This window comes from Symphalangus syndactylus, chromosome 17, assembly GCF_028878055.3.
Source record: "Symphalangus syndactylus isolate Jambi chromosome 17, NHGRI_mSymSyn1-v2.1_pri, whole genome shotgun sequence".
Lineage (NCBI taxonomy): Eukaryota > Metazoa > Chordata > Mammalia > Primates > Hylobatidae > Symphalangus > Symphalangus syndactylus.
Genome location: NC_072439.2, coordinates 87945158 through 87965440, shown reverse-complemented (window position 1 = coordinate 87965440; position 20283 = coordinate 87945158). Strand labels below are relative to the sequence as shown.

Genomic DNA, 20283 nt, shown 5'->3' with positions numbered 1-20283 from the left:
TTGTGCCAGGTTCCATGCTAGGGGGTACACAGGTTGTAAGAGATGTTCCCCAGCCTGCTCAAGAACTATGCTGTCTAGAAGGAGAGACGGGCACATAAGCAAAGAACAGAATAGTGAGATGTGTGCTACAATAACACAGCTGTGTGGAAGGTACAGTGGAAGCACAGGGCAAGTTGCACAAAGGAGCTGGCATTGCAGTTGTGTCTTGAACACAAATTGGGAGGACTTCATGAGGCATCGAGGAGGACCAGATTCTCCAGGCAGAGGAAGCCTCATGTGTAAAGGCATGAGATGTGGCTTGTTCCAGGATTCATACTTAGTTTGGCATAGCTGGGGCAGAGGATGCTTAAAGGGAAGTGGCAGGAGATGTACTCAGAAAGTGGTGAAATCTGGCCTGAAGCAGGTCTTGTGAGGCCAGCTGAGTGAGAAAGGTGTTTTCTGTGCAGCCGGGGGGCCATTGAAGAGCTTCAAGCACATAAAGATGTGACTGAGTTTGTGAGTTAGGTTAATAGCTCTGAGTGTGATGTGGGAGAGAAATCAGAGGACGGAAACTCTTCCAATACTTGAGGCAAAAGGCAGTACTGCGCTGGGGGCCCGACTGGGGTGGGATCCACACTCACTGCTCTAGGATGATCCTGTGCTGAGGTCCCCCAGGCCATGCCGGTTATTGGGTATTTTGACTGTCACACTGGCTAAAGGAGAGAAAATGAAGGGAGAGCTTGAGAGGTAATTTGGAAGTACCACCACTAGGACCAGGATGTGGGGGCGGGGATGCGGAGGATGAGAGAGGGGAAAAGGTAGGGAATGGCTCCCAGGTTTCTAACTCGGCCATTGGGTGATGCCATTCTCCAAGTCTGGAAATAGACTTACCTTAAAATGAGCGGGGGAAGGGCACTTTGCCTTCCTGAAAAGGGAAGATTACACGGAGGAATGTGAGTCAGGAGACAGCTGTGAGAGTGGTACCCAGCCCTCCTGCAGAAAGACTCCTGGGAGAGAAAGGCACCTCCTAGGATCTGTGTGCATGCCCCATGGATACTGCATGGTCTCTCATCCATGCCTTCTGCACCACCCCATGCACACCCTGCTCCATGTCCATGCCTTTCACCGGGACACATGGTGTACCTGCTGGATGCAGGCCCTAAGCCTGCACTCTGGCCACCTGTCACACAGAGAACAGAGTGAGGCTGATTAGGGGCCGGCAGGGCACACTCACAAACTTCTCAGCCTGCAGGAGCAACCCAGTCTTTCACCATCTCCTCAGATCCCAAAGAGAATGGCAAAGGCAATGTCGTGTTGGGGAAACAGCCCCGGACTTGGGGTCAGAAGACCTGGCTAGGAAACCCTACTTGGCCACTTACCAGCCTTGGAACCTGGGGCCAGTCACTTAACCTCTCTGAAACTTTCATTTTTTCCTCTGCAAAATGGAAATAATAATCTCAGAGCAAATTCAATTGTGGCCATGTAGATGACAGATTAATTAGCAAACCGAGTTCTTTACACCCTCAGAAGTGCAAGGCACAAGGTGATAAGCTACCAACCAAACGTGACACATCTTCTGGAGCAATAATTCTGCCAAAAACATTCTTAGGGGAGGACTTAAGCAACTTAATTGCTAAGTAATTTAAAACGTTTATTCTTGGACCAAGTGCAGTCACTCACACCTGTAATCCCAGAACTTTAGGAGGCTGACGAGGGCCAATAGCTTGAGCCCAGGAGTTTGAGACCAGCCGGGGCAGTATGATGAGATCCTGTCTTTACGAAAAGAAAATACAAAAATTAGTCTGGTGTGGTGGCATGTGCCTGTAGTGCCAGCTACTCGGGCGGCTGGGCTGGGAGGATCGCTTGAACCTGGAGGATCGAGGCTGCAGTGAGTTGTGATCATGCCACTGCACTCCAGCCTGGGCAACAGAGTGAGACTGTCTCAAAAAAACACATTTATTCTTATTTAATACAAACCTGGACTGAATCACACAAATATTTCATGGGTTTTTAATACTGCACTTGTAGTCAGGCACTCCAGGGTATGTCCCCCACCTTCTCCCAGCATCCATATCCACTTCCTTCTGTTATTTGGGGTACCATGGTGAAAATTTTTGAGTGAGAATTTTGGTGGGAATTTCTGGGGGAGAGAACTTAGGGCTCAGCCTCCCAGATAGTGGGGCTACTAGCCAGCTGCTATTGCTTTAGCTGCACTGACACACACATACAAAAACATTACCACCATCCCCACCTGTTTCCAAGTGCCTAGCCTGCCCTGGTGGTATTTCCTGGTCATGGAGCAGATACAACCAGCTCCCCAGGAACAGGTGTGAAAAGCACCAATGGACCCTCACTAATTTCTTTGGACTTTTCTCTAACTTCCTTCTAGAGTGCTTTTTGGTCTCAGCTTCACATTATAATCATCCAGAGTGCTTTAAAACATACTAATCATGTGCCCCACCCTCAAAGACTCTAATTTATTTGGTCTGGAGTGTCGGCTGGCTATTAGGACGTCTAAAAGCTCCCCCAGGTGCTTCTAATGGGCAGCTAAAGCTGAGGAAGGAGAAAGGCGTTACCCAATTGTAGGTACTCCCATAGGGCCAGGACTGTACCAGGGAGGCCCTTCTAAACGTGCTATCTCGTTGCATTGCCCCAGTAACCTCAGAGGTGGGACTTCTTATACCAATTTCCATAGGTCAGGGACCTGAGACTCAGAGAGGTCTAAGAACTGGCCAAAGGCCACCACTTCAAAGGGACTCCAGCCAGTTTTGTCTGTGGCCCACCCAAGCCCTCCAGAGTTCCTCTGCACCACACTGCCTTCCAGAAGAGGGCGCATATAAACACATCACTCTGCAAGGAGTTCTGCAAGACAAACAGATGGACTGCCAGACAAGATGCTGCTCAGAGGCCTGCCTGCCAGGGCGACTGAACTGTTCAAAATGTGGCCAAGTGGGTTTTTAATCTACTTTGATTTGCACAATGGCGGTTAGGCAGGGAAGAACCACATCATGCCATTAGGCAAAGTCACTCAACATCCAATAAGCATCCTCTAAATAGGAAACAGTCCCTCTGGCTCCCCCGCGTCCCCTCCCAGATCCTTCTCCTCCAGCCCAGGGCCCCGGGCACATGGTTCTGCCATTTTCCCTGGCATCCTTCGCTTCCCTCCCGCAGGTGATGCAGCACGCATGGGTGGAAGGGAACTCCTCCGTCAAGTGTGACCGGTGCCACAAAAGTATCAAGTGCTACCAGAGTGTCACCGCGCGGCACTGTGTGTGGTGCCGGATGACGGTGGGTTGGCGCCCAGGGCGGCCCTGCTTCTTTTCAATGTTTTTTTGCCCAAGCTGCAGCCCAGGAGCAGTGAACATCTGGCCAGAGGGCATGAGCAGAGCCAGGGGAGCGAGGCTAGGAGGGCCCCACAGCCACTATTCAATGCCCTCAGCCTAACGATGCTCCAGTGAATTACCAAGCTGCCTAGAGAGAGGGCACCCCTGAACCAGGGGAGTGAGGACTGCTGAATGAGAAGCTGGCCAGTCCACTGTCTGTGTGGCCTGGCAGCTGGGATCAGCAGGCCCGACTATGAACTTCTTTTACCTGGGTGTCACCTAGGGCCAGGGACACTGACAGAGTGGGAGAAAAATTGGACAACAGGAGCATCATAGGAGGGGGTGCCTGCTCTGAAGGCACATTCCTCAGAGCAGCCCCACTGCCTGGGCCAGAGGTTTGGACCTGCTGCCACCAGCCACAGCACATGCTAGAGTCCACAGCCCCACAGGACACCCAGAGTGCCACTGGCAGCCACTGAGCTGGCCGACCTGCCTGTCAAAACTCAGTGCCAGCTCTTGTCCTTCTCCCCAGGTATCAGCCTCAAAATGTAGGTTTCTCCAAACCAGACGGCAGAACTCTCAAAATACAAAGGTTGAATCACAAGGTTTACTCTCAGCCATCCATGAGTTTGTTCATCAAGATCTCCCTCCTCCCAGAGTCTCGGGGCCTGGAGAGCACATATCTAAGGGGGCTCTGGAATCAACACGGGGTGCCACACTGAAGGGTCACAGGCCGGCTCATGACCATGTCGCTTCGGTAGCCATGAGCGGCTCTTGGCCTCTTTGCTCGGCCCATGGCAGGCTTTGCACCCTTAACCACACACACATGCACGCGCGCGCACACACACACACACACACACACACACGGCAATGCTGTCAAAGCCAGCAGTGCATCAGGATTTGGGGGAGCACTAGGCAGCTCACCTCTCCCCCAAACCTCTCCATCTTCATGTTTGATGTTTCTTTGCTCACTTTTGCTCACTCTCTTTTTCATTTCTCCCCCCAGTTTCACCGCAAATGTGAATTATCAACGTTGTGTGACGGTGGGGAACTCAGAGACCACATCTTGCTGCCCACCTCCATATGCCCCGTCACCCGGGTAAGGGCTCGTGCCGCGTCGAGGGCTCTAGCCTCTCCGGGTTCTGGTGTCAGATGTAGGCAGCTTCCAGACATTCACATCCCTCCCAGGGCTTCCCTGACAACTCTGGGTTTGGTTTTCTTTTCTTTCTTTTTTTGCTGTTATTTTAGGTTAGAGAGTACATGGGAGGGTTTGTTACACAGGCAGACACGTCTCGCGGGAGTTTATTGTGCAGATGACTTTATCACCTGGGTTTTTAGCCCAGTGCCCAGTCATTAATCTTTTCTGCTCCTGTCTGTTGGGTTTGTGCTTTCAGTATGTGCTTAAAAGAGGTCAGCGCGGCACAGATCGGATTTTGAGAGAAAACTTCTCTAACTAAACTGTTTCCAATTGCTGGCCACCCCGAATGCCCTGAAATGATCCATCAAGGAAAGCACATTTGTTCTAAGCCTCTTGCAGGCAGAGCACAGCACAAGGAACCTCAGTCACCACCTATGCATGGCCAGGCTCCCAACCTCCCTCATCTCTGTCAATCTCCCTGCCACATCCAAACCCTATCTCCCTCTACCTCCTGAGTTTGGGTGTCTCAGCCCGATTTGGAAATGAAAGCAGCAAAATTAAGCTCCTTTACCCCCACCTGACAAGTTGTCCCCTGTGTTGAAGACTCCTCTTTCAAACAAGCATCAAACACTTAACTTTGCCATCTTCCCATCTTAAAAATGTTGCAAGTCCCACTCATTCCTCACATCTCACTCTGGACTTGACCAGCTACTTCTTTCTCATTAAAAACCTGAGAAAAAGGCCGGCCACGGTGGCTCATGCCTGTAATCCCAGCACTTTGGGAGGCTGAAGTGGGTGGATCACCTGAGGTCAGGAGTTTTAGATCAGCCTGGCAACATGGTGAAACCCCCTCTCCACTAAAAATACAAAAATTAGCCAGGCGTGGTAGTGGGCACCTGTAATCCCAGCTACTGGGGAGGCTGAGGCGGGATAATTGCTTGAACCCAGGAGGTGGAGGTTGCAGTGAGCCAAGATCACACCACTGCACTCCAGCTGGGTGACAAAATGAGACTCTTTCTCAAAAATAAAAATAAAAAACCCTGAAAAATACCAACACATTGGAAAATCATTTAGCAATATTTACTGTATTGGAATATACAAACTCCATAACCCAACAATTCTCCCCCAGTGCATCTACCTGGAAAATACAAGCATTTATTCCACCAAAAGACATGCACAAGAATGCTCATAGCAGCTTTATTCATAACAGTTAAAAATTGGAAACAAGCTAAATGACCATTAACAGGAGAATAGATGAATAAATTGAGGCATATCAGCATCTGGCATTCATAGAATGGGAAACTACATTGCAATGGAAAAGAACAAACTATGCATAGAGTAAAAACATGGAGAATCTCAAAAACATAATGCTGAGCCAAAGAAGCTAGACTCAGAAAAAGATATGCTCTATGAATCCATTATATGAAATTCAAAAGCCAGGCAAAACCCATGTCGTATCAGGAGTCACAAAAGGGTTATGCTTGAAGAGGTAGTTATGAGGCCATCCCCATATACAAAATTCATCAAGCTGTACAATTTAGATTTGAGCATTTTACTATAGGTGAGAAAACCTTAATAAAATAAACATCAGAAAAACAAACAAATTAAACAAAACCAAGAAAAATGACAATATCATATCATTAGATAGTGCTCAGCAGAAGAGCCAAGTCTACGGCCGGGCGCAGTGGCTTACACCTGTAATCCCAGCACTTTGGGAGGCTGAGGTGGGCGGATCACGAGGTCAGGAGATCGAGACTATCCTGGCCAACGTGGTGAAACCCCATCTCTACTAAAAATACAAGAAAATTAGCTAGGCATGGTGGCATGCACCCGTAGTCCCAGCTACTAACGAGGCTGAGGCAGGAGAATCACTTGAACTCGGGAGGCGAAGCTTGCAGTGAGCCGAGATCACGCCACTGCACTCCAGCCTGGTGATAGAGCGAGACTCCATCTCAAAAAAAAAAAGAGGCCGGGCGCGGTGGCTCACGCTTGTAATCCCAGCACTTTGGGAGGCCGAGGCAGGCGGATCACGAGGTCAGGAGATCCAGACCACGGTGAAACCCCGTCTCTACTAAAAATACAAAAAATTAGCCGGGCGTGGTGGCGGGCGCCTGTAGTCCCAGCTACTAGAAGAGGCTGAGGCAGGAGAATGGCGTGAACCCGGGAGGCGGAGCTTGCAGTGAGCCGAGACTGGGCCACTGCACTCCAGCCTGGGCGACAGAGCGAGACTCCGTCTCAAAAAAAAAGAAAAAAGAAAGAAAGAAAGAAAAGCCAAGTCGCCAAGTCGCCAAGTCTGAGAATTTTCTTCTCAGAGCTCAAGCTTCTAAATCAGCCAAGTGGAATTCTGCCAATCTCAGTGCTCCCCACTACGTCCCTTGCCTCAAAGATAAAGTCAGCCCGCGATGTCATCACTGGAGGCTTGGAGAATCCTAGAAAAAGTCATAGGGGTACATTTCTTTATTTAGGTCAGAAGCCCCATGTTGAAAACCTCGTCTCCGTACTACACTAGCTTTCTGATCTCTTTCTTTGTATCAGCCATTTGTTTTTCATCTGATCTCTTTCTTTGTATTTGGCTTCTTTTTCCAAAAGATGCTTGTCTTTCCTTTATTGTCACAGGACAAGCCAGGTGGGAAGTCTGATGGCTGCGTGTCCGCCAAGGGCGAACTTGTCATGCAGGTACCTCATGAGCTCTAAATCCGATTGCACCTTCTAAGTTGTTCCAGGGCTGTGGTGGGCAGGATGGGGTTCCGGTTCTATGGAAAAGCATCTCAGCATTTGCCTTCTCATCTGACTAATTATACCACCCAGGAGGGCATTTATTTGTGGCCTCTGGTGTTACCTTTGACAGCCACACTGTCAGCAAGTGGTGAGAGGAAAGGTTGGCTGATCCCATTGCTGGTCTTATTGGGCTTTATTACTATTTTAGGAACAAGTTACATAAAACTTTAATATGCAGATGTCCTAAATAATAACAAAGATGTGGCCTAAAAATAGACAATGGGTTTTTCAAGATTGCCAAGCTGTCTCCAGAACATGATCTGCCAAAATGAAGCTAACCAGATCTAAAAGTTCTTCTTAATCCTTAAATGTATACTTAAGAACTCATTTTTTTACTTGGGTTCAGCAATGAACATTTTTTGTGTCTTCCACAGAGTTCCAAGGAATGCAGGGAAGGCAGCCTGGTGAGGAACAAAGAGTACTAGAAAAGGAAATAGAAAACCAGGGCCTCCTCCTCTGCCTCTGAGCCTTAAGTTTCCTCCGCTCAAAGGAGACACAGTAATCCCTGCCCTGCCCACCTCGCAGAGGTCTGTGAGATTAAATGAGAACATACAGATTCATGTGTTGTGAAAAGTAAAAGGCCGGGTGCAGTTGCTCATGCCTGTCATCGCAGCACTTTGGGATGCTGAGGCAGGCAAATCGCCTAAGGTCAGAAGTTCGAGACCAGCCTGACCAACAGGGTGAAACCCCATCTCTACTAAAAATACAAAAATTAGCCAGGCGTGGTGGGAGGTGCCTGTAATCCCAGCTACTGGGGAGGCTGACAGGATAATCACTTGAACCTGGGAGGTGGAGGTTGCGGTGAGCCGAGATTCTGCCACTTCACTCCAGCCTGGGCAACAGAGGGAGATTATGTCTCAAAACAAAAAAAAAAAAGAAAAAGAAAAGTGAAATATAAGGCCGAATGTGGGGAGAATCTTAATATGTGAGAAAGCTCTAGACACCTAGAAGGGCAGAAAGGTGGGAAACACACACAGGCGCACACACAGCCACACCCGATACATGTATGCCAGTTGTTTAGGGCAGGCAGCCATCGGGTTGTCCTGCATCTGTTCTGATGGGGCAGAGCCCACACTGTACGGTTGGCTGTTAAATACATTGAGTATCATCTCCAGAGGCGAGGAATTATTCCTCAGCCTCCAAGATGCTTCTGAGCATCACATCGTCACCCTGGGCAGTTGAGACAAATGCTACTATCCTTTTCAAACAGCATGGCACTGTGTTTGCTGGACTTTTAGCTTGAGATCTGGAAAAGCAAGCATTAGATATTGAATATGGAGCAGAGCTGCGCGTCCGCATTGGTGTATCCTTCCACTGAACCCACAAGTATTTGCTGAGCACCCACTCTTGTGTCTGGTGCTATAGGGTCCTTGGTAGTAGGGTTACACACACCCCACTCTCCTCCCAAAACATTTTAAATCCAGTTGATGTTTTGAGTCATTTATCTAAGAAAGTAAAAAAAAAATAATAATACAAATGAACAACAAAAGAAACTCCAGAAGATAGTACATGGTGTGTTTGCTTGCTTACTTGCTTGCCTGTTTGTTTTTTGAGATGGGGTTTCGCTCGTCTCCCAGGCTGGAGTGCAGTGGTGAGATCTCGGCTCACTGCAACCTGCACCTCCCAGGTTCAAGCGATTCTCCTGCCTCAGCCTCCCAAGTAGCTGGGATTACAGGCACGTGCCACCATGCCTGGCTAATTTTTGTATTTTTAGTAGAGACGGGGTTTCATCATTTTGGCCAGGCTGGTCTTGAACTCCTGACCTTGTGAAGCGCCTGCCTCGGCCTCCCAAAGTGCTGGGATTGTAGGTGTGAGTGATCATGCCCAGCCAGAATTTTTTTTTAAGAGTTTGCAAAGAAGGAAGTGGGCATTTCAGGGCATGGAATGGGAGAAGAAACAAGCACGAGCAGACCCATGGGTGGGAATGCAAGAGACACACTCTAGACTTACTAGAGGAGCAAGAGCAGGACTTGGCTGCACCTGCAGCTGACGGTTAGCAGGAATTAGGAGACAGCAGTAGAATAGGGCTAGACTGAAAAGGCCTTTGATTCCAGGTTAGGAGTTTTACATTTTATCCACAAAATCCAAATCCTCCTTTAATAACGAGATGTCATTACAAGTTTTTGGGCAAGAGTGGCATGGCTGACCTGCTGTCCTGGGAAGGAACCGTGTAGGGATGGCGTGCAGGACTTACCTAGGGTGGGAAAGGCGCAAGCAGCATGGGGCTGTGGCAGCTGCCAGAGGTAAAGGGACATTTCAGGGAAAGACTTGGCAGGACAAGACCTTCCTTGGATGGATGGATGAATAACAGAAACAGGGAACCAGGAGAAAGGCCGAGTTTCATAGGGAGAGAAGATGGGTCATGCATGAGGCATGTTGAGCTTGTACTGATGGTGAGATGTGCAGTCGACAGTACTACCCACTGGCCAGTGAGAAATGTGGGACCAGGGTTCAGGAGGAAACTGGGGCCGGAAATGAGCGTTTGGAAGGCGCCACGGTGGAAGCGGGTGGTTCACTCTATGAGTGCCATTTCGCTTACGCGTAAGATGAGACGGCTGTGCTTTCTAAGACCATATTCAGCTGTGTCTCCCACAAAATTTAATCTTGTGCTGTAGGTACAAGACCACATCACTGTTGAATGATTTGAAGCTACAGCACCATTGTCCCATCGCTGATCCCGACCTCAAACTCTCATTTCCGTTAACACTCCTTAAAGGCCATTCAAACTGGAGACACTTAGCTACTTAGCCCCTTAGAAAATTCAGCCAGTGGAAAAACACCTGACCGCCTGCCCGCCTGCTTCTCATCTGCCTCTCCGAAGCTGTCTTGGCTTCAACTCTCATCTCACCCCACTATTGGATGCAGCAGAGCTCATTTCTTTTTCTTTTACCTTTCAAGTACAAGATCATCCCCACCCCGGGTACCCACCCGCTGCTGGTCTTGGTGAACCCCAAGAGTGGAGGGAGACAAGGAGAAAGGTACGTTCTCTTGTGTTTCAAAGTGGAGCAACTAGGGCAACATGACTCAGGCCCTTCCTCCCCTTGGCAGGAACACAGCAGGCTGTGGAAACAGGCAGACTCAAATCCCAGCACTGCCACCTGCCACTTTATGACCTGGTCCAAGTGACTTAATGTCCCCGGGCCTCGGTTTCTCCCTCTGTAAAATGGAGATAATTATCATTCCTCCTCTCACAGGTGAGACTAGACACGGTGCTTAGCCCACGGCCTGCCACGTGAGCCATTATTAAGACCACTAGAGTTAGACCACGCTGAGAGGCCTGTGCCTTTCTTGCTTCTCAGATCTCTTGATTTAAGAGATGATGGGGGGCCATTGATTAGGACCTCCTGGGCTACCGTCACCCATGAGAAGCCAGTGCATCCACCTCATCAGTTTGCTGAAATGCCCAGTTCAGTGGAGGCTAGAAATTGCTAAACAGCACAGGAGGACAGAGGGAATGGTTAAAGCAGCTCTGCCTCCCAATTCCGGGATCATTAACAGATGGCACCGTGCTCTGGAATCCAGGTTAAAAAATAATAATTAGTAGAGTTAAAGCAAGAACTATGAGGACCCCCATCCCCGTCCAAGGGGCAGGACACCCCTCCTGAACTGACCTGACAATTCCAAGCTGCAGCCAGGAAAGCAGGCCCGGGTGCAGTCACGGCCTCTCAGCACCCCTCCTCCCCCACAGCCCAACGCCACCTCCTGCATTCCCTCCTGATCCCAGGACTGCAGGAGGCCTCTCCCTGGGGAGGAGGGGGGTCCTGTGATGCTTTTGTACAGTCTGCAGAGGGCAGAATCACACTGCCTAGACCACACAGAACATTTGGGAGAAGGTCTCTGTGAAGGATAAAGCTTTAGAATGAAAGTTCTGTTTTCTGGGTTTCTCTGCCCTGTCCTCTTTGTAAGGGGTGATGCTTCTGGGCTTAGAAGCCGGATTCTAGGTTGGTAGTTCAGCCTTGAACCAGGGGTGATAACACGGGTGATGCCAGGTGGAGCCTGGACGCCAGGGTCAGCAGGCAGTGCCCTCCCCTCCGGGGTTTAAATGAACCCTCATCCCTGCCACCAGTGGGCTCCAGAGGTGTTTGCCCTAATGTGACTTCTCACGATGACATATTCCTTCTCTGTCTCTCTCTCTCCCTCCGTTTCTTTTTTTTTCCATAGAATTCTTCGGAAATTCCACTATCTGCTCAACCCCAAACAAGTTTTCAACCTGGACAATGGGGGGCCTACTCCAGGGTATGGAGATCACAATCTTTACCTCTTATTTCTACCCTTCCCTTTTAAACTCCAATGAAGATGCCTCTTTTGTCACCTTTTTTTTCTGTCGTCTCTCAACTTGTCCCTTCCTGCCATTTTACTCCCTTTCTCTGCTTTTTCTCACGTCTTACTCTGACTCCTGGAGATACTCAGGATGCCCAGGAAGGCTAAGTCTGTTTGAGAAGTGGCCTCCTGTAGCTTGTCCTAGAAAAAGTTGTTGATTTTATAAGAGGGGAAAACTGCACGCACCTTTCATTTGATTGACAGGAGGAACAGGCTGGTAAATTATTTTAACTTATTTGCAAGGCTCTGTTAGCTGGTGTCTTCATACTGAATCATCAGAGAAGAGAAAGTTTTCTTATCATTGTCAGTCAGCAGTTTGGAAATCTAGACAGTGACTCGGAGTTCTGCCTTGGTGTTCCGCTGTGGGGTAATTTTAGGATCGAGACAATTACTTGTTCAATGGAATCACTTTTGTTTTCTAAATCATTCGATTTTGAGGTTGTTTTGCTCCTTCTGCCACTTACTCATTGGCTATTCTCTGCTCGTTAGCGTGGGGTTGTAAAGAGGCCTGGTGGGAGGCGTGGTCCCTGTGTCTGCAGCTAATGGTGAGCTGCAGACTCACCTGGTCCCTGTGATGCTGCAGAGTCACCTGGTCCCTGTGATGCGGCCCCTCCAGCACCTGGGCTAGAAAGCCGGGAAAGCCTGGGCTTCCTCCCAGTCCGGGCCGGTGCTCGAGAGCCCCCTGCTGGCCGGCCCCGGACCCGGGGCTGTCTGCATACTCGGCTGGGCTTGCCCAGCACGCAGCCACTCTGCCCCACCTCCAAACCGGGATTTCTACTCCGGGTTCAGCAAGACCCCTCAGAGAGGTTGGAGTAAGGACTCTGAAAAGAGAATTTGACCCTGTCTTTGGTTGGCTGACACCAAAGCTATTATTTATGGCAGCGGTAGTACAAGGCCCAGTTAAAAAGAGAAAGAAACGTAAGTGCAGATTCAGTACTCCTGCCATGATTTACCTGTAAAACTAATTTCAGAACAGAGCCCACCTCTGTATACCACTGCAGTTGCCATCACAGTCACCGTGATTGCCGTCACTGCTGAACAGCACAGCCTTGTGACGGAGCAGCCCCCCACAGACACCTTTACCAGCCCACTGTCAAAACTTGCAGACAGTCCTCCAGCTTAACCTCATGTATTCTAAATTGTTTTCATCTGAGATGACGAGCCAGGTGGCTACTTCCCGGGCTGATGCACCCTGAGGGTCTCTCATGTGCGTGTCACTCTGTAATCAGACAAGCTGCCTAGCTGGAGGGAGCCTCTGTTCAGAATTCACTTCCCGTCAGAGAGCAGAGTTCTCCAAGAGAAGTGGAAGAGAAGGAATGTTAATTTGCCTACACATGCATCAGTGATTCTGAAAGCTCCAGGGCTCTTCTCAGACCACCAGCCTGGGCAGATTGGAAATATTGACCTTCGGCTTCCCAAGTTCCACCCCCAAGGTGTCCGCAGGGCACATTCATTCTAAAGCAGAGGTTCTTAACTTTCTTGTGCCAGGAACCCCCTTGGCAGTCTGGTGAAACACATAAACTCCCCCTTGGACTATTTCTTAATGCATAAAATAAAATAATAAAAGGTGACCAGGGAAGCCATATCAAAAAATAGTTATTAAAACACTAAAATTAGTGATATGAGAATATATGAGCTTCACCAATACATTAAATAGGAAGACCCAGAAGTGGATCTAATAACTACCGTAAATTCTAAGCAGTGATGAGCCTGGCGGTGGTATGAGGCATCTGCCACAACCGTAATGAAACACGAACATGGCTGCGATTTTGACTGCTGACAAAGTCATGGGTATCGTTCAGACCTCTGTGGGTTGTTGCCTACATGCTGAATTGAAGGAAATACTACTAATTTCAGTTTGAGCTTAGAGAAAATAAGAATGTAATATTTTCTCCTCCAAGTTCATGGCCTCTGAATCTGATCCACAGAACACTTGGAGGTTGATGGACCGCAGGTTAAGCACCCTGCTCTCCAGGGTTAAGGCTCCTGAGAAGAGAAGGGCGTCACTCCACTCACTGTGGCCTACAGGAGAGTGAAGTGAAGATCCAGCAAATTCGGTGCATCTCGCTTACCAGGGCGGGTGTCAGGACAGAGCAGGCAGGAGAGCCCAAGAGGAGTGAAAACACTGGGGGCTATTTGTATTGACGCCAAAACTCTGGACTCCTCTGCGTAACTAGTACAGAATTTCTAGAAAACCGTTTTCCATTTGTGTCGAATGTTGAGTCAGATTCTCCTTGCACAAGGATGGCCCCCTTGGCCTTGGCTCCATATTCAAGGCACTGCATAGTAACTTCTGGTTTCAGAACATGGAGTGACCCTTTCAACCGCAAAAGGAATCGAGGTCTTAACATACTCCTGGGGAACAGGGCAGACTCTGACTCAACATGTATCGGTCAGCCGCAACCTAGTAACAAGCCCATTTTGGCCTTTCTTCTTCTTCCCAGGTTGAACTTTTTCCGTGATACTCCAGACTTCCGTGTTTTGGCCTGTGGTGGAGATGGGACGGTTGGCTGGATTTTGGATTGCATTGGTAAGCATGGGCTGAGAGGGCCTTTGCTGTTTATCTATAGTAAGCATATTTACAATCAGCAGAAGGCAATAAAAAAGAAAGAGGCATGGAGCCATGTCTGTTCATCCTTATATCTTCCCCTGAACCAACACTTGACTAAATATTTGCTTTGGGTGGAAAAAAATAAAATAAAGAAATAAGACAATGGAATGATTCCCTCCGATACAGAGGTAACAGTTTAGTTTCAGGCCTTCCCTGTAAAGCAGATCTGTCATGGCTGGGGTTTGGGCAGTGGCAGGACAGGCCAGATTTGGGGGATGGGAGGACAGGAGTGGAATTCTGGGCAGATCCTTTGGGGTTGGTAAAGGCCAGAGAACTAAGCATAGATCGTAGCCTGGGACAAATGAACACCCGGATCCTGAGCCCAGAAAGTGCATCTACAAAGTACAGATCAGTGCAAGAAAAGAAGGACCACACTGAGCTGTGTCCAGTACAGTAACCTAGATTAAAAGGCCCAGGCTGGAAGGCTGGTAGCCTGAGTTCTACCTAGCTCTACCTGGATCTGTGGGTCCTCAGACACATCAGCCCCAGTAAGTGATGGAAACTGACTGAAATTCTGGGATGGAAGCATAGTCAAGATCTAACCCTACAGAACCCAGACAAACACTGCAAAGTGTAATATAAGGACAAGAAAGCAGCCAGGGGAGCACTGGGGAGGACAGTCATCAAAGTCAGAGACTGGGCCCTGAGTAATGAGCCCTGGGCTTTCCATTCTTCATCCCACAAATGCTGCCTGTGCTCCACGATGTGTCAAGCTCTTCCCCAGGCACTGGAGATACAGCAGGGAATGAACGGACAAAAATTCCACTTTCATGGAGCTCACCGTGTAGAGGAAAGAGACAGGCAATGAACATTTAAATAAGTGAGACATAGTATGTCAGGAGGTGTTTAAAATACAGCAGGGAAGGGGCACAGCGAGCTCAAGGCTGCAATCTAACACCTCACAGAGAAGACAACTTTGGCATGGAGATCTGGAGGAGGGGTGAGCCAAGTGGATACCTGAGGAAGGACAGTCCAGGCAGAAGGAACTGCAAAAACGAAGGCCCTGCAGTGGGAGCAGGCCAGGCTGCTGGAGGCAGGCCAGCATGGCTAAAGCAGAGTGGATTCGAGAAAAGCTACAGACGATGAAGCAGAGGTGATGAGGGGCCAGGTGACTAGGACATATAGGACATTCTATGGAATATGGCTTTTATACTGGGAGGGTCCCATGACACTGGATGGTTTTGAGCAAAGGAGGAACATGACAGATTAAGAGAAGAGGGCAGAAGCGGGGAGATCAGTTCGGAGGCCACTGCAGCACTCCAAGAGAGAGATGTCCAGGGCTTGGACCACAGGAGAAACAGAGGGGTGGTGAGAAGTGGCCAGCTTTTGGATATCTTTAGAAGGTGAAGGCAATACTATTTGCTGACAGACTGGATGTAGGAGATCAGAGGAAGAGGGAAGTCAAGGATAAGCCAGGACTAGACCGTGACCAGGGCAGAGAAAGCTGTGCCTCCGGGGGCTATAAGTAGACCACCTAGCTGGGTGAGAAAGCTGCAGGACCGTACACCTGCCGCCCGCCACTCCCCCGGTCGCTTTGGTTGCCATGGACACAGCCCTGCCAAGCAGCCACCCACGCTCTCCTGTCACCTTGGGCTCTGGAGTTGTTTGTGGGAGGAGGGAGGAGTCCTCTGGGAGCCAAGGAAGGAAAAGCTGATCCGCAGAGGGTGGATGGCTGCGGTACCGGACTACTCACACGGCTCCCTCTCCACCACGAGGGAGAAAGTAGGCTTTGGTGGAGAGCTTTATGCAGTTCATCCGCAGAGGACACAGGTGATAGAAGCTGCTCAAAACAGAAAAAAAGAAGATCACAGAAGGAGGAAGAAACATTAGTTTTTTTCACAGGTTAGTGACCCAAAGAGAAAAAAGCAGAAGCAAAAGGGATAACTGCGTAAGATACTCATCCATTCACTCATTTCAGCACTTGTTCAGTGCTCTCCAGCGCCCCCCCATGGTCGCCTCTCTGACCTGTTCTCTCCCTACACCCATAGTGATCTTTCCTGCATGTCACTGGGTGCGTGGTGTGCACAAAGCACACCAGTGGCTTCCATTATTCTTAGGATAAAGACAAAACTCTTGAAGTAATCTACAGGGCCCTGGGTGGTCCAGCTGCTGCACACCCTTCCAGCCTTATTTCTACCTCCATCCCTCTCCATCTAGACTCAGGTCCCGGCCCATCTCTCAGACCCCTGGGCGTTCCAGTCTCCCTTGCACCTCAGGGCCTTCACACAAGTTGGCCACCCTGTCTGCAGTGCTGCCCCAGCCTTCGCTCAGTCAGCTTCCACTCCAGATCTCAGCTGACATGTGGTTTCCTCAGGGGAGCCTCCCCTGACACACCCACCAGCCTCAGCCACCTTCTTATAGGACAGTGCTCCTCTGTTTTCCAACGTGAATGTGAAATGATGCATTGTCTCCATGGATTCCTCATTATTATCTGTCTGTCCCACTGGACAGTAAGTAAGCACCGTAAGAACCCAAGCCATGGCTTTCTTGCCCACTCTCAGAGCTGGAGCACCTAACACTGCATCTGCATATAGCAGGCTTCAGTCGATATGTGTGAAGATGCTGTGAGAATGAGACCCAGTCCCCCTCAGGGAGGTTACAATACATTCAGGGAACAAACAAGGAGATAATTATGAGAGAGTACAATGAGATCATTTCTGGCTCTAAGGAAATATTCTGACGAGGCACCAGGTCCAGGCTGGGGCAACTAGGGAGGGCCTCCCAAAGGCAGCTTCTGAGCTGAGCCACAGAGAGCTTTGTGCTTTAAGGAAGTGAAAACACTTGAGAACGGTTGACATGTTGTGTGGGAGGCAGGATGTGCAGAAGGATGAGGCTAGGGAGAAAGGCAGAGCCTGGTTCCTGGGCCTACTGTGGCAGGCTATGGGGCCATGGGGAGCCACACAGCCCCATCCCAGAAGTGAAAGCAGCGAGCCAGTGTGAGGGGCTGTGGTTCATGGACTGCCCTTCTTGGTGAAAGCGTGGGTGACACACTAGGAGGGTGGAACTGGAGGTGGAGAGAGCTGAGAAGAGGCTTTTGCAGCAATACCAGTGGGAAGGAATCATACCTGCACTCAGGCATCACCATGGGGATAGAGAGAAGAGATTGCTTGGAGATCTATTAAGGAGATAACACACAGAATGTGATATGTGAATGAATGTGTGAGGGAAAAGGAAAAACCTAGGGTGGCATACAGGTTTCTAGCCTCAACACCATAAGGACAGTTGACCTGCCGAGGTGGGGACACAGAAGAAGGGGCAGACACAGGAAACAAGAGCCTTCTAAGCAAAGGGAGCCGACTGTGCAAAGGCAGGGAGACAGTGCTCTGATCACATGTTCTGAGGACAATGAGAGAAGCCATTGCATTGCTCCACTCTCTATCTCCAGCCTTCCAGTGGCCGTCTCAATCCTGGGTCTTGCCTGTGCTCAGCCATTTCTGATATAGGTCAGACAACCTGGAGGACCTATGAGTTCCCAGTTTGCCAGGGTAGCCCTAGCTTGAGCCTCCCCTGCTGATTCCTGCATCTCTCCCCACGCCGCAATCACATTGCTCACATCCAGAGGCACCATGTGTGCTGAGGTCTCATGGAAATACCCACCCACCCCAAGACTGATGGATGCCTGTGCCCTCTTCAGCTCTCTCAGCCTAAGCAATATGCCACCGTAGATCTGAGGCCAGATGAAAGTATGTTCTGTTGTGCTTTCTCTGATGGTTCTGTCTGATGTCCTTCACAACTATCAGAAGAGGAATGATTAGGAATCTGTGTCATTGCAATTCTGAGAGGTGGTGAAGTGACAAACTGGTTGTGGGGGCCAAATAACACCTGGAGGTTTTGTTCGTTTAGCTAATGTTAGTTTTTAAACTTTTAAACTTGAGTGGTGAAAAATTGAAGGTGAGCATCTTCAGCTTGTCCAATGTCCCACTATTCCCTAGTGTCCTAGCCCCACCGGTTTTACTAATCTGTATACCTGCCTAGCCCCTGAAGAGAGGAGGGGAATGGACTTGGAGCCATAGAGATCTGGGTTTGGATCCTGGCTCTGGAATTACTTTCCCTCTCTCCCATTCAAGTATTGACCAGGCCTGGCTCCTACAATCAGATGAGATTGAGCGTGTTCAGGGTAGAATGGTTGTAGACTACTTTCCCTCTGTCAATCTCAGTTTCTTCAGCTACTTGAAGGAGGATAATATCTTACAAGGTTAGGCTGAGGAATAAATGAAGTAAGTGCTGATTATCATTAAGGATTAAAAACATGCAACTTAATGTTTTGGGGTGTATGCTGCCACCCCAAAGGACAATTTAGGATGAAATTTGAATAAACATGTGCAAGTTGCAGGGATACAGATTTAGCTCAATATAAAATACAATTGGACAGATTTAACTCAATTAGTGGTGGTTAACACGCTGCAGATGGGATAGATGGCTTTAGGAAGTAGTGTGTTTCCCATCAGGGTGGTATTCAAACAAAGAATGCTATGGAGGGGTTCAAGCATCAGATCAGGGATAAAAAGACAACTCAAACATTCTACAGTCCCATGGCATGTGGTTCTGTTCCTCTATGTGTCTTGCAGATAAGGCCAACTTTGCAAAGCATCCACCAGTGGCTGTCCTGCCTCTTGGAACAGGAAATGACCTTGCCCGTTGTCTCCGCTGGGGAGGAGGTGAGTTTGCATGCTAGTGGTGCTACCCTGGGAACAGGTGTTCCTGTTTACAGAGATGCTCTACAGAGCTAAACTGAACTTATCCTTTTATGGATCACATTCCACAGTGTAATACTCAAATCTGCAGTCATGTCAAGTCCATGACCCTTTCTCTGCCCTCCATCCCATGCTGAATCTAGAATAGAAGCCCATCTTCTGGGCTCTGGGAGCTTTTTGCTCCCTCACCCCCATGTTTACTATCATCCTGAAACCATCAGCTTAGAGCCTGCTTTCCCCAGTAGAAAGCAATCAACTGTAGCGTAAAGACAAAGTCTCATGTGTCCCATCCCCAGAGTCCCATCCAAGAAGGTGCTCACTTAGATGTTTTCTGTGTGAAATTCCCTCTCCCACAAATGGCTAATCTTCTGAATTAGGACTAAAACTGAGGACCAACATGCTACATCTCCAGTTACTTACGGTCACTAGAAGCATTCAGATTATCCTAAGCCCCATGGCCGTGGGCCCTCATTTTGAAATTTCCCTAAGAGGAAACACAGAGTGGTGACCAGTTTATAAGGCAAGGGGCAGAGAACTTTGCAAACTGCTGTAGCCCCCATGGAGTTGGGCATGCGCCAGAAAGTGGAGAAGTTCAGCTCAACACATGGAGCAGACAGATCAGGCTGCCGGCCAGAAAAGGGGTGGGGACTCCAGATGGCTGATAATTCAGAGAATGAGTCAAGACCAGGCAGTGCAACGGTCAGTGTTCAATGATCAGCCATGCTTGGTGGGCAGTGTCAGAGCAAGCAGGACCTAGGCCTAGGGGCCATCTTAAAATTCTGCCTGCCACACTGTCCGTCTCCCACATGACACAGCCCAGAAGGATCTGCTGTTCTCCCATGCAGAGTCCCAGCCATCCAGCCCATCGCTTCTCCAGGGTTTGCTTCACTTCAGCTACATAGGCCTGTGACCTTTAGCCAGCACCCACTCCCTCCCCTGCCCCCAGCCTCTGATTACTTTCAATTATCCTCCCCTTCTCTGTGGCTCAGGGAACATAAGTGTCTCCAGCCCACAGACACAGTGGGGAGTCCCCTAGTCACAGATGCCCTGGGCTTACCTGCCCTGACAACTACCTGTGCATTAGCAAGAACACTGCCTTTCTGCTGCGGTGGCAAATGCAGTGCTGTCCTCCACAGGTTATGAAGGGGGCAGCTTGACAAAAATCCTGAAGGACATTGAGCAGAGCCCCTTGGTGATGCTGGACCGCTGGCATCTGGAAGTCATCCCCAGAGAGGAAGTGGAAAACGGGGACCAGGTCCCATACAGCATCATGAACAACTATTTCTCCATTGGTGTGGTGAGTTGGTCAAAGATCACCTTTCTGCATGGAGAGAAGCGCCCAGGAAGGGCTCTAGCCTTCTGTTGTCCCCTCTGGGTCCCTAGTGTCTACCTGTCTTACCTGCCCCCACAGCCCTGACTTGTGTCCAAGCATTTTGAAAC

The 20283-nt window shown here is 49.3% G+C and overlaps 1 protein-coding gene across 6 annotated transcripts in view; it reads left to right on the top strand.

Moving 5' to 3' along the window:
* The window catches only part of DGKG (diacylglycerol kinase gamma), a 210320-nt gene that overhangs the window by 89581 nt on the left and 100456 nt on the right, over positions 1 to 20283 (top strand). For 4 of the 6 annotated variants that reach the window (XM_063621929.1, XM_063621930.1, XM_063621933.1 and 1 more), the window contains 8 exons: positions 3151 to 3267; positions 4309 to 4401; positions 7057 to 7116; positions 10117 to 10196; positions 11380 to 11454; positions 13983 to 14068; positions 18718 to 18807; positions 19980 to 20140. In XM_063621929.1, coding sequence (XP_063477999.1) covers positions 3151 to 3267; positions 4309 to 4401; positions 7057 to 7116; positions 10117 to 10196; positions 11380 to 11454; positions 13983 to 14068; positions 18718 to 18807; positions 19980 to 20140 — 762 coding nt within the window. The remainder of the gene's footprint in view (positions 1 to 3150; positions 3268 to 4308; positions 4402 to 7056; positions 7117 to 10116; positions 10197 to 11379; positions 11455 to 13982; positions 14069 to 18717; positions 18808 to 19979; positions 20141 to 20283) is intronic. The other 2 variants (XM_063621931.1, XM_063621932.1) reach the window with 2 other exon arrangements.